General features: G+C 45.5%; 1 protein-coding gene across 4 annotated transcripts in view; it reads right to left on the bottom strand.

Annotated features, from left to right (window-relative positions):
* Positions 1 to 16,196, bottom strand: part of Art1 (arginine methyltransferase 1) — a 144,092-nt gene extending 127,896 nt beyond the window's left edge. Inside the window, exon 1 of one of the 4 annotated variants that reach the window (XM_037420207.2) lies at positions 16,097 to 16,196. In XM_037420207.2, coding sequence (XP_037276104.1) covers positions 16,097 to 16,123 — 27 coding nt within the window. In that variant the 5' untranslated portion in view covers positions 16,124 to 16,196. Of the gene's footprint in view, positions 1 to 11,294; positions 11,379 to 16,096 lie in introns of those variants that run through there. The other 3 variants (XM_037420209.2, XM_075886416.1, XM_075886415.1) reach the window with 3 other exon arrangements.
* Positions 16,197 to 18,423: the final 2,227 nt, after the last annotated feature.

The following is an 18,423-nucleotide window of genomic DNA, read 5'->3' on the forward strand; positions in this document are numbered from 1 at the left end:
TTATGCTAGTTCCTCCTCAGCTGCAGCTACTGAAATTAGTATGGGTACCCGGCCATTGCGGCTTAGAAGTAAATGAAATCGCCGACTCTCTAGCACGAACAGCATTGAAAGGGCCAGTACTATCAGTCCTTCCCGAAGTGGCCACTGTAACTGCGACAAGATACAGAAAACTTGCGCTTGGTGCAGACGCTATGGAAGCAATAGTGTCAACACCAGAATTTACTCATTTAAAATTTCCATGGAAAATTCATTGGTGTCCTACAAGACAGTTGGAAACTATAATAACTAGATTTCGATGTCGTGTCCCCCCCATTAAATTTTTATTCACATAGGGCTGGTCTGGCGATATCACCACTACGCAACTTTTGTTCAGAATTGGAAACGATAGAGCACTATTTTTTGTCATGTCGCCGATACAAATTGCTCAGGAAAACACTCTTAGTCCTCCCATTGGCTAGCCTGGGGCTGAATTTCACTATAGAAAACATACTTTCCTTCGGTGCTTACGATCTGGGCTTCAGCCACGAGAACGTTTTCTATGCAGTTTGCAAGTACCTAAACGAAACTAAAAGAATTAAGCTTTTAATTGCGTGATTATTATTTGTGCAAAGAAAAATTCCAACATACACAAGAGCCTTGTTTAACCATGCTGATTCCTATTCAATGTAATGAATAATTGTCTTATCTGAACGAGTGACAACTATTGCACTCCTTTCATTCTGCCTAGGGTGTCTTTTCTTTTTTTCTTTCTTTTTTTCTGGTGGGTGGTTTCGATATGAAAAAAAAAAAGAATCTTACTGAATTAAGTCATCGATTCTAGGCCGATCCCCCTGAGTGGGTACGAGCCACAGCTGTGGAATCATCATCATCATCATGATCATCAGAAAGTAGTCTCACAATATAGAGAGAGAGAGAAACGAGAAATAAGGAAGGCAGGGAGGTTAACCAGATGCTAGTATCCGGTATGCTACCCTACACTGGGGTTGGGGAATAGGGGGTTGAAAGAGAAAGGGAGAGTAAAAAATAAATAAGAGAAAAACATCGACACACACGCACACACAAAATCAGTCCACTCAGAGGCGTTCCGACAGGCCAGTAGTTCGCAAGAAGCCCAGTAGCGCTTGCACGGCTTTCTTCTGTGACGATGAGTCATGACGATGGCGCAGTATACTTTCTTCTGACAGCGGCTGGTCATCTAACCTGTTTAGTTTATTAAAAAGGTGTTGTCTTTCCAGGTTGTATTTCGGGCAGTCACACAGGACATGTCGAATTGTTTCATCTCCGCAGTGTGCACAGTCGGCAGTGTCAACCATAAGCTTACATTGCTCTCACACGGCTTCCTTATGAGGTGACCGTGTTGCCCCCACAAGTTTTTTTCCACCAGATGCATATCGGGGGAGAGCATTTCCATGGGACGCGTCAAGTTAGCATGCTTTGAACTCCGAAAAAAAAAACACAGTCCAATGCACACGAGTGCGACACCTTCTGAGCTTAGTTCAACAGTGATTTCCGCCGACCACTATCAGAGACACTAAATCGCCACAAGGCTGATGTTATGCCGCTTCCACGGTAGGAAGGAAAGGTGAACCCACCTCATTGAAGCGCAGAGTAAAATACATGTCATTCTTTCGGAAACCGTAGCAAGGACGAGCTTCTGTGCAGGCCTCCATGCACCGTCTCAGGATTAGACCGTGCTCTGTACTCATGCACCAGAAGTTGATTTTTAATGGTTGTTAAGCTTACAAGAGTGCACTCCACTAACTAGAGCATGCTATAGCTCCTTAACGGGCTTGTGTTGTGCCATGTCCTGTGCAGTAAAATAAAAAAACGCATACAGCACCAAGTTTCGCAGAACATCCCGAAAGCATTTGTCTGAGGAAACTGCCAAAGCCACATTTTGCTTTTTCCTGCATAGTACTTCACTCAACGTGTTATTTGCAATAATTTCATTGGTTCTGTTCACTGAAAAAACAAGCTAATTGTTAAAATTTATTGTTCCTGTTTGACTGAACAATCACGTAACGTGACAGATACTGCTGTCAGAATCACAAGTAGCAGTTTAGATCACCAGATCATAAATTGTTGCCTTATTGAGGTAAGAGAGGCAAAGACCACGCTGCTAAGCGTGCCACGAAAACAGTTCAGAACACTCAGTTATAATTTTGTGGTGTTTTTTTTTTATAGCAAATGAGTGTGCTGAACAATGCTTGACACGAGTTTGTGACGTAGAGGTTGATCGGATCAGCAGTTCCAACAAAAAAGGTTATAACTACATAAACATTGACTGCTGAGAAGAAATGTTCACACACAATCCAAGTACATTTCAACATTTCTGAAAGTGCTATCTTTTTTTTTTGCACACTTGAAATATGCCACGTATGTAGTACGACAGGCAGATTGGTCTGAAGTTGCTTGTAACAGAAACCTCAATTTGGAGAAATCACCTAGATTATTTGAGGAACGCAGGCGTAACTTCAACAATATTGGCAACGAGGACCCCTACCGAGAGCCCTGCGCTCCGATTGTTTTGACGTCACAGGTACAATGCTCCTGCTTGCCTTGCTGCGTAGTGGTGGGACACGATGTTCGGGTGAAATTGCTGGGCGCAGCATTCACTTCTTGGTGTCTGGTGCTCAATTTGGCCAGCTGGAGATATTGTTGCGGTATAAGCAGCGATAGGTTGCGTGCGAGCCCCTTCTAATAATATTGTAGTGGATCATAGCAACGGGGTGACCGGCGCGTGAGGTGTAGAGCGGGAAAAGAGAACGACGAAGACAGTGTTGTGTTGAATTGTATTCGAGTGAGTGGCTCTTGTACGTTACATTTGGTGGCAGTGGTGACAACGTTGACCCTTGTTTACAAGGAGTAAGGCTGCCGCAATGACAGCAACAGTCGACACTTCAAAGATACACCCTACAAAAGACGACACGTCTTCGATGGCCTTGGAACCTCCTGTCCTGACTACACAGGAAAGCTTGGCACAGGCGGCAGGATCCCCAGTTTCATCACACATCCTGCCATCAGCGCCCCATCAGCCTCTTCTGTCGGAGTTTGATATACAGGATACGCCAAATCACCCTAAACAGTCAAGCGCTGGTGCCAGTCTACCTATACCTGACTGCCTGCAAGCCCTTGTTTCACAAGGTGAGGCCGAACGACGAGCCCTTAGGCAAGTTGTCGAAACTCACTTCGCTACCCATTTGTTCTCTCTTGAGGCCACCCTTGCCCAATGCGCCCCGACGACGGATGTCGTCGCAGACCTAGCTGCCAGCTCTTTGTCATTGAGGAGCAGTCTGGCCTTCAGCAACGTTTCTACCGCGGTCGAACGAAATGTTCCTCTGTTAGCTCAGCCCTGGTTTTTCGGTGCAGAACTTCCACCGCCTACCCTTCGATGGCACCACGTCGTAAGCAGCATTTTGGTGCAGTTCGAGTCCGTTGCTGTCAGAAATGGAAGGACAGTTCAAAATAAAGCTCAGGCACTCGTGCAGCTCTATGGCGCCGCCGTTGAGTACCTTGAGTACATCCCGCAAGCTGTCTGCTCGAACTATGAAGCTCTGGTCTCGGCGCTGGAAACCAGATTTGGCAACAGTCATCTTCTTCAGCTCTACTTCACACAACTGAAACACGTCCGGTAAGGTCAACGCGACCTTCAAGAGCTCACTGCTCACTTCGACAACTTGTCCTGGAAGGCCTTGGCGGGTTGCCCTACCGCAACCATGGACCTTATTGCTGCTAATGCCTTTGTTGATGCCATTAATAACAGAAGCGTCTAACACTTTGTCTGCCTCGTTCGTCTGACTGACGTACAATCAGCTTAGGTGACGCTCTTGAGACGGAGATACAAGAATGCTCGCAAGCAACTGAGGATCCATACCGGAGGCCAACCTACACGGATGCACCATCCACGACCTGGCATTTGGCTCCTACTCGGCTCCACAATCCTGCTGCGGTACTCCGGTGCTACCACTGCCACGATGTTGGGCATTTTGCTCGGAACTGCTCTCAGGTGACTGAGTAGCTGACAAACTCCTATGCAGTCTTCCTCAGGAAACTAGGATGCGTACCGTTGAGGGCAGGACCACCCATGATGGCTGAAGCCCCTCTTCTTTCACTTGGCCCCTTCACCGTGATGCCAACTCTGGCGGTGAAGCTTGAAGATCCGCCGCAGCGCGTTGAAGCACTAGTGGACACGGGCTGCATTCAGTTTTTTAGCTATGAACTTCTTGTCTGGAAGATTTTCGGTGAGCCCTGAGCAGGTTGATCGACCCTGTCTCGTCCTAGCTGACGGAGCCACTCTATCTACTCTCGGCGAAGTTTGGCAGAATGTGTGCGCGCTTGGGAAGACAATGAGACAGCGGTTCCTTGTTGTCCCAAACCTGTGTGTGCCAGTGATCATAGGCTGTAATTGGTGCACATATTTGGCATTAGTTTGTAGCTTATGTGATTCTTAAAGGGAAAAGAAAAGTGAGCGCTGTAAATGTCTGCATCAGAGTGCACACCTCAACAGTAGCTCACAAGGAATGGGGGTAAGGAGGGATTAAAAGGATAGGAGTAGAGGTACATAAAGAGAGAGAAATGCGCAGGGACAGCGAGCGACGACAGAAGAGAGATAGGAAAGATGAAACACGGTCACAGGAGTCCGAGGACGGGGCACCACTGGTAAGAGCTCTTGTTGGCGACAGGAGATGGCGTAGGGCTAATCCAGTCGACCAGAGCTGCACTGTCATCGTCGTAGGGAACTGGCGGCAGGTCGTGGCGTAGGACCAACCCAGTCGGCCAGAGCTGCACTGTCGTTGGAGATCACGAGGGCACAACCGGTTGGCACTGATTGCACCATTGAACTGACATCTGCTGCTTTGATACCAATTCGAGCAAGTGTTGAAACTTCCAATAAAGCTTGCTCTAGGCAGTCGTATTTCCCGTTGAGTCATGTCATTTACAGAACTGTCGACAGTGCGCTCCGTGCACACTGACAACTACCACACGATGAAAAGTCTGATTATTAAATTTTTTTCGAAAGTCGCCATTCTAACAACGGGGACGAATACGGCCGTGGGTATAAACAGAAGTGAACAACCTGAACTTGGAAAATAATCTCTGCGTGGGTTCCTGTTTACAGCCCTGACAAGCGCTTTGTTGATAACGACATTTTTGTAGAAAGTACAGTTTGTTCCCGGCCTGGCGGCGAATTCGCAATGCCGCGCGCCCTCCATGACTGTTCCGGCAAAACCTTTGTGGCGCTTGTCTTCAACTTGCCCGACAGTATCCTGTTCGTGCTGTCAGGCATCGTCCTCGGTACCTGTACCTACCTTGAAGCACCGACTGTCGTAGCAGTAGTACAGTCCGTAGCACCTTCGCCACCAACTGCCTGGCCCTTAGACTGGAATGAATTTAACTTCGGCCCTCAACTTGACTCTGTCACAGAAAACTGACGATTCAAGCACTTCTACGGAGATTCCATGACCGCGTGACGATGTCACCCAGTGAGTTCGGCCACGCTCCTTTGGTGCAGCACAGAATCGACACCGGCTCTGAAGCTCCTGTTAATCAACACCCGTGTCGAGTCTCTGCCTTTGAACGCGCAGAAATCGCTAAGCAAGTGGACGACATGCTTAAGCGTGGTATCATATCGTGCTCGTCAAGTCCGGTCCGTTTCTGTGTTGACTATTGACGGCTAAATAGTGTCACCAAGCCTGATGCGTGTAACCGCTCCCACGTCTTGACAACGCACTTGACTGCCTGCATGGTGCCCGTTCCTCATCGTTGCCACGGACTATCTCAGGAAGTGGACCGAAGTCAGGGCCGTCCCTTATTCTTCGCCTCTGCTAACCTCACATTCATCAACGATTGCATCATTTTTCGACAAGGCACGCCATGTTTGCTCATCACTGACCGTGGCACGGCTTTCATGTCCCGTGCATTCATAAACCTACTGAACGATCATGGAATTCGACATGCCGCGGCCACTCCTCAGCACCCACAAATAAACGGCCTAGTGGAACGTACAAACCATACCATTAAGTACATACTGTCGTCGTACGCGAGTCCCAGTCATAACAACTGGGACGAATACGTCGCCAAAGCTGTCTTCGCCCTCAATACATCCCACGGGAGTCACTGTTCAAGCTTGTCTATGAAAGGACGGCAAGGCTTCCGCAAGAGAGCTTCTTTGGTTTGAACACAACAACGCAAAACCATCTGGATGACACTAATACTTCGGAGCTTCTTCGGAAGGCTCGCTTGAGAGCGCACCTGGCCATAGTGCATCGTCAGGCAAAATTCCGCTCGCCTTCCAACTAGAACCACACCCCTTTCAAACCAGAAGACCTAGTGCTGGTTCGACACACCCAGCGTGTTACACAGCGTTGCCAGATGTTTTTCCCCGGGTATGGCGGCCTATTTCCTGGGGTGAAAGCCCTAGGCCCTGTTATGTTCTGTCTAAAAATTATTGCCGAACTGGGCACCCATGCGAGCCAGTTGAAACTTTATGTGCCGCATGATTTATGTATTCACGCCTCTTCGTCTTCTGGCTCAAACTCCAGGAGAGAGCGGGCGGCGAATGTAGTGGATCATAGCAACGGGGTGACCGGCGCGTGAGGAATAGACCGAGGAAAGAGAACGATGAAGACAGTATTGTGTTGGATTGTGTTCGAGCAAATGGCTCTAGTACGTTACAATATTAATCTGGGCTTTTGTGTCCCAAAACCATGATATAATTAAAGGATGCCAAAGAGGCAGGCTCCTGTGATTTCGGCCATCTGTTGTCTTTTAAGTTGCACTGACATTGCGCACTTCAGGGGCCTCAATCAAAATGCAGCCACTGCGGTTGGGATTGAACCTTCAGGCCAGCAGTTGAGTATCATAATTACCGCGGCAGATTGCAAGCAGCTTCATTTTGTTGGGGTAGTATTCAATGGCTGCGTCAGATGCACGTGACAGATGTAGCTGTAAGTTTTCATTGTTACCCGCAATGCAAAGAAATCCATGACACTTGGCTGGTGGTAATGCCGAAAAAGGAAAAAGATGCCAATGCTAACCAGCAGGTCTGTGAAAAGCACTTTCGTGAGAAGGATTGCGGGTACGCCACGGCAGCCAAGATGTTCGTTAACAGATGACGCATGCTCACGAGTGCTCCCGGAAGCTCGTTGCGTGCATTTGTTGACTACTTTACTGATAATAGAAAGTCACGCTTACTGTAGATTAACCGGATGAGTAAAAAGAGTATCAGCATCTTAACTATCTTTTACAGTAAGGTCTTTAAGAAACAAGCATTTTATCACACTTACGACCTCAATGAAGGTGCTGAAAACCAACATCGACTTTTCCCAACAAGTCTAAGCCAGGCGAAAAGTAAATTTATCAGTAGATAAAAAAAAAACGTGATCACAGCGGAGCGCGACAATGAGCAGTGAAGGGGAAATTGTTTTGCAGCTCCCACCAGCATTTCTAAGCATGCGTGGCGAAGCACTTCACTCCCAATTCCCACATGTTTGTAGATGGTCATGCATTTGCACAGAATACTGGGGAGTGTTACTGAACACTCACTCATTTCATGCAATTCAGCAAAGTCTTAGAATTTATGGTGAAAGTATTCAACTTTTTCAGCCCTGAATTTTTTATTTAGGCCCAATACATTTTTTTGTGTTTTTCAGGTAGTTAGGACCTCAGTAGATGACAAACAAAAAATTTAGCCAGTGGTGCCAGCAATTAATGAACGTGACATCAAATTAGGCAGGTGTGCAACAGCCAAAATAAAATTTGGAGCAATTTTTGGAGCAGCAGAATGTTACTTTTGGAGCACAAAACCCAAGTTTGCAGCAGGTCACGAGAAAAAAAAACACTATTTTTTCTGCAGAAAAGACCACATTTGGAGCAGTGTAAAAAAGTATTTAATAAAATGTACCAACCATTTTACATCCTCTAAATTCCACAGAGTGAATATGAACACTGCTATTTCAATAGAAGTAGTATTTTGAACCAGCCCACTAAGCAAACAATCATAAATTACAATATATTATGCCTGTCAAATCCTTTGACAGACTGAAGTGTAGATTTGCCAAGCTGGCGACCTTGAGACCCAGGAGATTCGTAAAACTGAGAAGTGAAGGTGGCAAAAAAAAAAAAAAAAAGTGGCGCACAGTTTTATTTGATTTTATAGGGCACAGCATATAATAAAGTGTCTAAATATTCGCCAGTAACTTTTTAGGCGTCAGCGATCATATTTGTACTCACAATTATGAGACGTATACGCGCATGAGCAATTGAACAAACTGTGCTATGACCCGTGACTCATGCTAACAGTCCCTTCCAAATCTTAAAATGCTTTTCTGCAGGCCACCGGTGTACTGCGGCAAAGGTGGCTTAAGTGGCGTTCTGCATGGGTTAGAACAAAGCTAAGAAATTTCCTAACCCCTACATTCCCACCTCCCCACTTATATTTTGATGATGGAGTTAGGTTTAGGGCACAACTTCTCGGCTTGCTTGCAAGGCGCGTTTGACTAGATAAGGTAACACCAGAATGCGTCCAATAGCCTGGCGACTGCACCGGTTATCTATTATATGTGCTGTTGCTATGGCAACCAATGTGGTCGCCAGCGTTCGCAGCATGTCAAGTTTGTTCGCGTGCAGTAACAGAGGCATACGCTTGCACCTTTAGTTCCTAACACGCCGTAACCACGTTACCTGACTCGTGAAGTGTTGCTGGCTACGGCAACGCATTTCTGTAGATTGTGTCGTTCTGCCGATAAATATCCGTGGCGGTCAGCAGACCCATGGGCGAGCGGCATTACTTTATTTGTGCGATAGCGTTTTACGAGGTCCCGGCTTAGCAGTGGTTTAGGGTTATGGCAGAGACCACCTATACTCTGTTTCACCCCTACGGTTCAGCACTACCAAAGCTGCGGGGTGTAAGAAAGCAACACGTTTGCGCAGTGAAAGATAGTTCTATATATAAGTGTTATGAAAATGGCAGGGTTGTCTCAAATTGGCATTTGTTTGGTGTGTGTTGCGCCAAATCAATACATATGTTTTTCTTCACATTTATTTGCTACACATTTAATTATTTGCGTCAGTTATCGGTAGAAACTATGGTTACAAATCAACATGGCAGCCTCCATGCAGAAGCAACCGCCGCTTCGATCCGAACTTACTTTTGCTAAACGTCCACAGCGCTGACAGCAACAAATGAATCGTGAAATCAACAATCGATTTGTTTCATATCGCTCCGAGGATGAAGCATCAGGTACGTTTGGTAGTTATTAGCAAGATAGACTGCTTGCGTAGCCGTATCTGATAAGCCTAACGTGCCAATGCCAGGGCTTGGACTGTGTAGCCGTACATAAAAACACGGCATCTTCAAATATCGGATATGCAACTTCGCAAAGCATTCCGCATGCGTTGGATGCTCCTTCAGTGAAACAAAAAAGTGTTGCAGTGAGAGACGGGAGTAAATCGTTCGACAAAAAGCAGTTCCGCCGACATGAGCGTCTACCGATCTTCAGTAGAGCCACAAATTATAATGTTGAGATGCCGAAATTCCTGCAGTTGATGTGTAATGGCCTGTTTGATGGTTTTACTTATTTCTTAAAGTTAATAAACCACCCATGTTACATGCAATGAGCGTGCAAGAATAATTAGGCGAGCATACGCCGTGAAGACGGTGAGCAGACGACACAGCGCGGATGAATACATGTAAAGGGGCTAATCGCCTCTCCTATTGGCTGGGGGCCCTGTAGCCTCCACAGTGCTGAAGGAAAATTCTGAAACAGAGTATAGTTAGGGTCTGCGCGCATGGATCCCTGGATTGATTATTGACGCAAACTACAAGTGGCCTCCACTTCTTACTGAAATTAGCGCAACTGAAAAAATTTTGAGGCTGGTCAGGCATTTTTGCACAGCGTGGTGCAATTTCGACAAATTTCATGTTTTTGTTGAAGCTCGGCACGAAAATGGGCAATCGCATCAATTTGGTCCAATTGGTGCAACTGTTGAACCCCTGAATTACGTCATCAGGGCTCAGTGATTAGAAAACGAGAAAAAGTTGCTCCATTATTCCTGCTAATGAATTAGAGTACACAAAACAGCAACCAACGCCTTACCTGTCAGTATAATAACCATAGAACCAGCTTCAGTACAACATCCCGAAAATGGCGCATAACCACCTCAGCTTCACCCAAAACTTCAGTCGCGCTTCTTTATCATCGTGGCTTCTAGCTCCACAAAAGTGCCCCTATTTTGATATCAATTGCAGTGGGGATCATTGGAGAACTTTCCCCGAGAATGAGAAGTATTGGTTACATTTCTGAGGTGCTAGGAAAAATGTGTAGTGGTGTCAATTGACACCGCCAGGGCCGAATAGATTAATAATGTATTAGCAGCTTAGCTTTCTCAACATCACTTGCATCCTCCTTCATGGCGTCAGCTGCATCGGCTTTAGGTGACGAGCGCAGCATGCTATATGTGGGTGCTACCGGGACACCAACTTGTGGTCTGCTTGGCTGAATTATCAGGCCATTTAAGAAATGAGCGTCACAATACGTAACGCATACGTGATGCATACAAAAGCGTGGTGGCAAAAGCGCAGGAAGCTCAGTGTTTTAGAATACGACACACCAGGCATCCATCCTATGGGTGATGTCACGACATAGGTGGTGCCATGTCCTCGATGCAAACCTCGCAAACTGTACTTTGTCTCACCACTACAGCTACGCACTGTCAAAGCTACGGGGTACAAGCAAGTTCGAGTAGGCAAGCAGAGTTGCAGATATTGCAATTGGCAATTTGCCCTTGTACAGAATCTGCTGCAGAAATAATACGTTCGTTTTATTGCATTTACATTGTGTTCGTCAAATTGCTGTAACAGTAAGCACTAGTAACTGCAGTTGAAAATCAACATGGCAGCGCCCATACTCTATTGCCCGCTTCGATCCCAACATGCCCTTGAAACTCATAGCAACAAATAAATTATGTAATGAGTTATCTCGTTGCAACATCTCACAATAAAGAAAAAACACCATATATGCTCTGTGGTTATTGTCAAGATAAGTTATTCAATCACACCTGCTAAGCCTAACACGCCGAGAATCTGATAGCGGTTCACAGATATAGCACAGTGTAGTCCTGAATACATTGCTGTGGAAGCACCGAGACATAGATCCAAAGGATGTACAAACGCCAGTTTGGAACTTGCAAGCCACAAAGGGCACGATGATCAAATGATATAAAACTCGGGGCAGAGGGCCCGAGCATCGTCGTGTGCAGCTAAGTTCAATTTTTCTATGCTAATGTCCGCTCACCGAATGTGTGCATGCAGACGCCAGGCGGATGCTTAGCAGATGACACGACAGAGGTAAACACACGTGGAGGGGCTAATCACCCTTCCTTCTGGTAACTGTAAGGGGCAATGTTAATTGTTAAGGTAACTTCTGAGAATAGTTTGTGAACAGGAAACATCCTATTTTTATTTGCAATACAACAGAACACTTGTTATAACTGCTGCATGAAAGGCAGTAGCCAACAAAGTTAAATCTATCTAACCAATATTTTATTGAGCCAAATTTCTTGGAGTATGCCACAGAAACAATGAATCTTGTTGTTCTGTATCACCCTCCTCACTGGAGCCGCCATTCAGACAAGAGTTCGCCCAGACCTACATTATCCCAACTTTCTACGCCCAATTTCCCTGTTTGTAAACAGTGGGCTCTCTCGGAGCAGGTGCTAGTTGGCAAGAAAGTTCCGCCGGCGGCATCTTTCTGCATAGCAGTGCTGCGCGCCTGCATTCCTTCGACAGAAATTTCCACATTGCTATGTGCTAAAGTCACAGATTTTAAAAGAAGAGGGTCACGGAAGGGTCGCTGCTCATAGAGCGGAAATTTCCTCGTCGTAGTTGGATGAATGGAGAAACTTTATTTAAAGTACTGAGAGACGCAACTAGCACTCAGTGGGCTTTACCCACGTAGATGGCAGTCATAAAAAAAGTATGATCTTTTCTGAAAGCGAACGTTTTGAATGTACATGGTGACTGGCACTTTGAGAACCATTTGCATGGCATTGATTTAAACTTACTCAATTTCCATCGAGGCATGTGCAATGCAGTTTCAAACGAGTTACAGCATTGGCGGTAGCATGGTGTTGAGCTGCTGTGTGCGACGTCATGGATAAGATTCTCACTCATTGTGCAAAAGCCTGATCGGTGATGAATGAAAAAAAAAAAATTAAACTCTTCTTGCCATGGGTTAGGCCGAGGTTAACATATCATCGTGAAAATTAAAGTGAAATTCTGCCGCTGCATTTCTCAATGACCCAGTAAAAATTCATGCGATTTAAAACCCGACAATGTAATCATATATATATATACTTCTGGCACAGTTACCTTGCTGCATTTGACACCTATAACGTGTTTTCGTACCTATATTGCTTCTTTAGTCCTGATACACAAGCGCATTGTCAGTTCATAAGGATCGAGCCGTAAAAGTACAAAGTAGATAAGAAACGAAAGTGTCCGCTGTTCCCATTAACACGTACGTATCGTGATAACACGTATAACTCGTAATACGAGTTATAGCCGTTGTGCATGTTGTAGTGTTGCCGATTCTGCATGCGTAGTCGTATATATCACCCGGCGATCATGCACTTTTATTTTTCTGCACGCCGCGCATACGCTGAGATGTACCCTCTTGCAAATGATCGCGTCAAATGTATTTTTACCTCGACTAAAATGTCAGATCATAAAGTTCCATCGACAACCGGTTACTGCAACCGGCCCACAACGAATAACAGTGTTTTCTTAAGAAGGACGCATCGCGTTATTCACACTGCACACACCACGCACAATATTCTCAGTTTTGTCATCCGTAAAGGTGAATCAATATTGTCGATGCTTTGCAACGCACACTACACGCCACAGTCAGCACTGCAAATTTTTGAAGGCGATGCCACTGTTTTTCGCACAGGCCTCTACGCGTGTTCCCTTTTCTGAGATAAACAGCCAGCAAGCATGGCGAATATTTCATCATGCACATCACCACACACCTCGATGTTCTCTGACACATACCAAAGCTAATTTTGCCACGGTGAGATGGAGATCAAACTTTAAAAAAAAAAAAAATTGCCCCAACACCGAGCGACTGCACCCCACTTAGCCATCGGGGGGAGTGTTTTGCCAACCACCGCCCTGCATGTGCATTGGTGACGTCACGCTGTGACGTACTCAGGTAGAGGTCTGTTAAGAATGCAAATCAAGGCAATCATGAGAGAGGTTAAAGAGTATGAGCTTCCTACAATTTATTTCTTTGGAATGCCTTTGCTTTTATCAAACCATAGGCAATATCACCAAGGCAAGCAAGACTTTTTCTTTGAAGCCGGATTTTTTTCCTGAAAAAGGGTTTATTGGAAACAGGTAGCATTTGAGAAGGAGGTTTAAGAATGCTGAAGGCGGGCCGTGAAGATTGGCACAACAATCGCGGGCGTAACACCAACAGCTCCCGATCTTCCTCTAACAAAAAGATGATTGTGCAGCACCCCTCTATTGCTTTCACCGATAAAGAAAAGATGCATTTAGGTTTGTGCATGTGATGAGCTTCTGTAAGGTCATTGTGTTTTGCGCATGGCTGTCGTAACAGGGTGTAATGGTACAAAAGCAAAGGCTTTCCAGAGAAATTAACAGCGCTCTGTGTAGTCTCTTCTGTACCCTCCTGTCGATTGCGCTGATTTGCACTCTTAATCATGTACGAACGCGCCCAATCCTAGTCTTACTTACAAGTTTCTACGGTCGAGTTATTTATAAAGCTCCCGATCTTCCTCTAACAAAAAGATGATTGTGCAGCACCCCTCTATTGCTTTCACCGATAAAGAAAAGATGCATTTAGGTTTGTGCATGTGATGAGCTTCTGTAAGGTCATTGTGTTTTGCGCATGGCTGTCGTAACAGGGTGTAATGGTACAAAAGCAAAGGCTTTCCAGAGAAATTAACAGCGCTCTGTGTCGTCTCTTCTGTACCCTCCTGTCGATTGCGCTGATTTGCACTCTTAATCATGTACGAACGCGCCCAATCCTACAGTCTTACTTACAAGTTTCTACGGCCGAGTTATCTATTGCTGGCAATGAGAACATAAATTTTTTAAAATGTCATTGTGAAACTGGGCTGCAATAACCACTGTACCGTGAAAAAAGCGGCTGCATGTATGGGTAGCGTAGAAAAAGGCAATCCTTGGTAGTGGAGTACAAGAGTGCTTGCATTGATACTGCCCAAATTTCCTGAATACCTACAGTAGCACCGTTAGTGCCAGTGAACAGGCATTTCTTATCTCATGCACTTTGCAGATCACACATAAAATTGGTTAAAATTCGAATGTCACAGAACACCGCTGTCGACTGAAAAGAGGGGCTCAGGCTATCCTTCCGCAAGAGCAAAAGATAGCCCTGCGGTTCCAAGCAGCTCCTATGAGTAAGGGCTATCGAATAAAAAATGAATAAATATGGGAACACGATGTACACAGAAGCAAGTGGCATATTTTGCGATGTCTGTAAGCGTAAACATGCACACTTATCAGTAAGTACAAAAAACTGCTCGCTCTCGATGACAGTACTGCTGCGAACTTGGCAGCACCAAGAAATTGCTAGTTTTTCATAATGGCTGCATATAAACTTGCGCAAGCACTGTCTAGTTTGTGCACTTTGGGTTCGTCAAGTTGATTGGTGTACAGTGTGTGGTTGACCATGTTCAAGTCTGCTGGTGGGGGATGCCAATCTGCAGCCCCAGTGATGGTCAAAACAGATGTGATAGCATAGAAGAAGCAGTTTTCAATGCAGAGAAAAAAGTGGTAATTCTCTGGCCCCTAGAGTAGCTGCCAGGAGAGGAGGCAGGGTTGGCACTAGATGTTTTTCAGTGCCTTGCTGAAACTGCAGCTATGTCCTCAGTGAGACAGAGTTGAGGGTCCCCGCTCATTTCATGTCACTAAATGTTGCTTTACCCTTTCCAGACAATGACAACAGGGTTACTTGCAGTAGCTATGGGTCTCTATAATGAGAATATGCATTTAGACAGTCATTGGAAGCAAAAATTCTATAAACTGCATTTAAAATTTCATTCTGAGGTTCCTCACATACAAAGGAAGCACACAACAAGCTTTGTTCGAAGTTTTGGGTTAACAGCCCCTTTAACCTGTCCCAGTCTAACTAAGTTAAGAATGTCAACTGCTATATCCACTAGGTTTATTTGCCGCATGATGCAGATTATATAGCTATACTCTATGTTAAAAACTGTGGATTGCGACATGCAAAAAGAAAACGACTTTGCAGAAGATGCTTAGTGCACAACAACAAAAATTAGGCTTCTCACACCGACTGGGCTCAACGATCCCCGACATCACAATCTTAAGCGGTCAGGATCAGTCTTTCTTGCCGGTCCTTGTGTCACAAAGTTCCCAAAACAGCATTTCCAAGGAAAACAAGGGCAATGTTTAAAATTGTATTTTTTTCGCCTCTCGTAACTGGGCAAACAGTTAATTGGATGTGAACTGCACACTTGTTTCCATATCCATCCAGTTATTTCTCTTACGTCACGCTATCACAACATGCCAAAGGGCTACCTTCATTTTTTCTGTGAGCAATCAGCTCCGTATAGCACCGGATGAAACGAGCTCTGTAGTGAATGTTTGCAATTTTGAACTTCACAGCACTGTGAAACGGGCCGCGCAAAGATATGAAGCGCCGACTGCTCCTATGTATTACCGTGGCTATTGTTACAGCACGACCACGCGAAATGCCACAAAGCGCGGGCACCAATTGATAGAGGCCGCATTGCAAACAGCGAGGCGGCTATGCGTCGTCGGATAGACAAAGAAGGCGTGCACGGACACACACAGTGGTAGAGAGAAGCGCTTCCTACGAGCGCCGGCCGGATGCCGCTATGAAAGAATTCGATCATTCATTGACGCCGGTAAGCATTTCACGACGTTCCCACACGACTGAAAGGCGCAAAAACTAGGCAAGAAATAAGAAGATAGTGAACCGCTATCCACACTATCGTCGAACGCCGTCTCCCAGGTGATAATAGCGAGTTTTAGAGTTACGCCAAGAGAGACAAAAGAGCCACTCACGTCCATTTGTTCCGCCATAGCGTCCATTTGCAATAACGCTCCCCACGTGGTTCGCGCTAGGAGGCAGTCAGCACTTGCACTTGATTTTTCAATATTTTTCTGCGAAGAGTTGATATCAGGGAACATGATGTAAAATGAATACGTGTATTTTAAAGAAATTCGTAATGCATAAAAACACGAGCGAAGAAATAAGACGCTTTTACCTTTTTTTGCCCACGACCTTTTTTCTCACTAAAGACGGCAGCACTGTGTGAAAAAAAGACAGCGTCTCCTGCGCCGCGCGAGCGGCGCAACGCAGCAGCTAGCCCCACCTTATTTTTTCGCTCATGTTTTTTTTGCATTACAAAGTTTTTGAAAATACACGTATAAATTTTACGTCTTGTTTTTGGCGCCGCACAAAAGTGACGTCACTTTATAAATTATTACCTAGCGCGATTTAAATGTAGAATATATTATTGTATAACACGTTGAACCACAAAAATGTCACTAAACAAACGTTTTACGAGTCAATTAGCTTATATTTGTTGAATAAACCCATATTACAAGCATTTTTATTATCGCAGCTTCTCCTGCGCGGCGCAGCAGCGGCAGTGTTTCGGTTCACCCGGTGTAGGGTGGCTAGAATATGAGGTGTGAAAAGCGGCCGCAGAAACCGGTCCCCAAGGCGCGCCGATGCCGCTTGGGGCGCTGCACGCACCGGCGCGGGTAGCCTTTCGCAGGCGATGTACGAATGAGCGCGCGCTGCTCGCCGCAGCGCGCTGCTCGCCGCAGAAAAACGAAGCAGTTTTAGCTGCCTATAGGCAGCTAAAACTCATCTGAGTTAATGTATACATTAACTCAGATGAGTCACGCATTAAGAGCGCCAAAATTTACCTATACCGCTAAGCGTGTGACTTGAGAATTGTTCCCAGCAGCATAAATTTAGCAGACACTTTTTCACAAAAACACAACTTTATTTCCACGCATGCCATTCATGCACTGCCACTAGAGTACGCATGGCTTTACTCTCCGCCCTTTCTTTTCGTCTTCTTTTTGGTTCATCCCTTTAAAAAAAAAGTGGACACGAGTGAGGCAATAAAATCGCACCACACTTTTCGTCAAAAAAGCAGCATGCTTTGCGCAACCAATTTGTTGCGTCTCGCCTATCCCCTTCATCATCTCAACGGCCGATTTGGCATGAAGACGTGATGTGCTCAAGAAGCGAGTGATTTTGTTCTCAAGGGATAATATCAGGTTATAGAAGGAATTCGACGGATACAAAAGTCCTCCGAGATCCCACAGCTTGCTTGCCTGGGCTGGGAGATTTCCTGGCACATTTTCTTTAGAAGCAAGGCAGGCGTTCTTGCAATCATCACAATTACTACGAAGTACACGCTTTCTTGCGACATAACCTGCGACATAATACACAAGGCGGGCGTCACTTCGCTCAACAGTGTATGACGCATGATCTACAGACACTTCTAGCACGTCAGATGAAAGTCTTTCGTTGTCTTCGTTGTGATCTTCCACCTCGTGCAGCATTTCTTCCAGAGAGAGAAGAGATTCCACCACTCCGTCAGCTACATTGCCACCCTTCGGACTCTTTGCCAGGCTATAGAAGCTGAGGCATCTATAAATAAACAATGCATATTTTACTCACAACAGCAGTCAAACATAATCAGATGCGTAACAAGTTTATACGACATGCAACATAAGGCGTAAAATTTGATAATAAAATACCTCGTGATAACAACAAACTGTGCAGGGGTTGGGTGATCATTGCCACCACCTGCCTGCCGCACGATTCCGAAACAGCGCTCAAGGCAGTCTTGGCTTAGGCGAGCCGTCATGAGATACTTGAAATGTACTTCCTCACACAGGTACTCCAGGAGGTGCTTCGTACTTTTCAACGTCACACGCAAACCCACTGCGGTACTTTTGCTTAGAAAGCCAAGTCCTCTTGCGTGAGCTTCCCACAAATCGAGGAACTTTAGTGCCTGGTCAAGCACAGCTTCCTTTCGGCTGTGAAGCCTGAAATAATGTTTATGTATGAAGCGTAGAAACTTTGTCTGGACTAATTATCGACAGGGTAAATATTTCACTCTTACCGTAAAGCTTCTGCTGGAAACCTGGATGTCATCACCTCGATTAGTTCCGCCATGAGACCAATAACGAGTCTTGTTGGCTCAACATTTGTGTATTGCTCCTCGATCTGATCTTTGTAAAAATCTAAGCACCGAGTCACTTGGGCACTGAAAACATGAAATGTTAAGTCCACACGCATTTTCTCGAATCCATTTGGAAAGATATGTGATCGAGTCAGCTTTGGTGCCACTTTCAAGGTGATG

This window comes from Rhipicephalus microplus, chromosome 2 (genome assembly GCF_043290135.1).
Source record: "Rhipicephalus microplus isolate Deutch F79 chromosome 2, USDA_Rmic, whole genome shotgun sequence".
Classification (NCBI taxonomy): domain Eukaryota; kingdom Metazoa; phylum Arthropoda; class Arachnida; order Ixodida; family Ixodidae; genus Rhipicephalus; species Rhipicephalus microplus.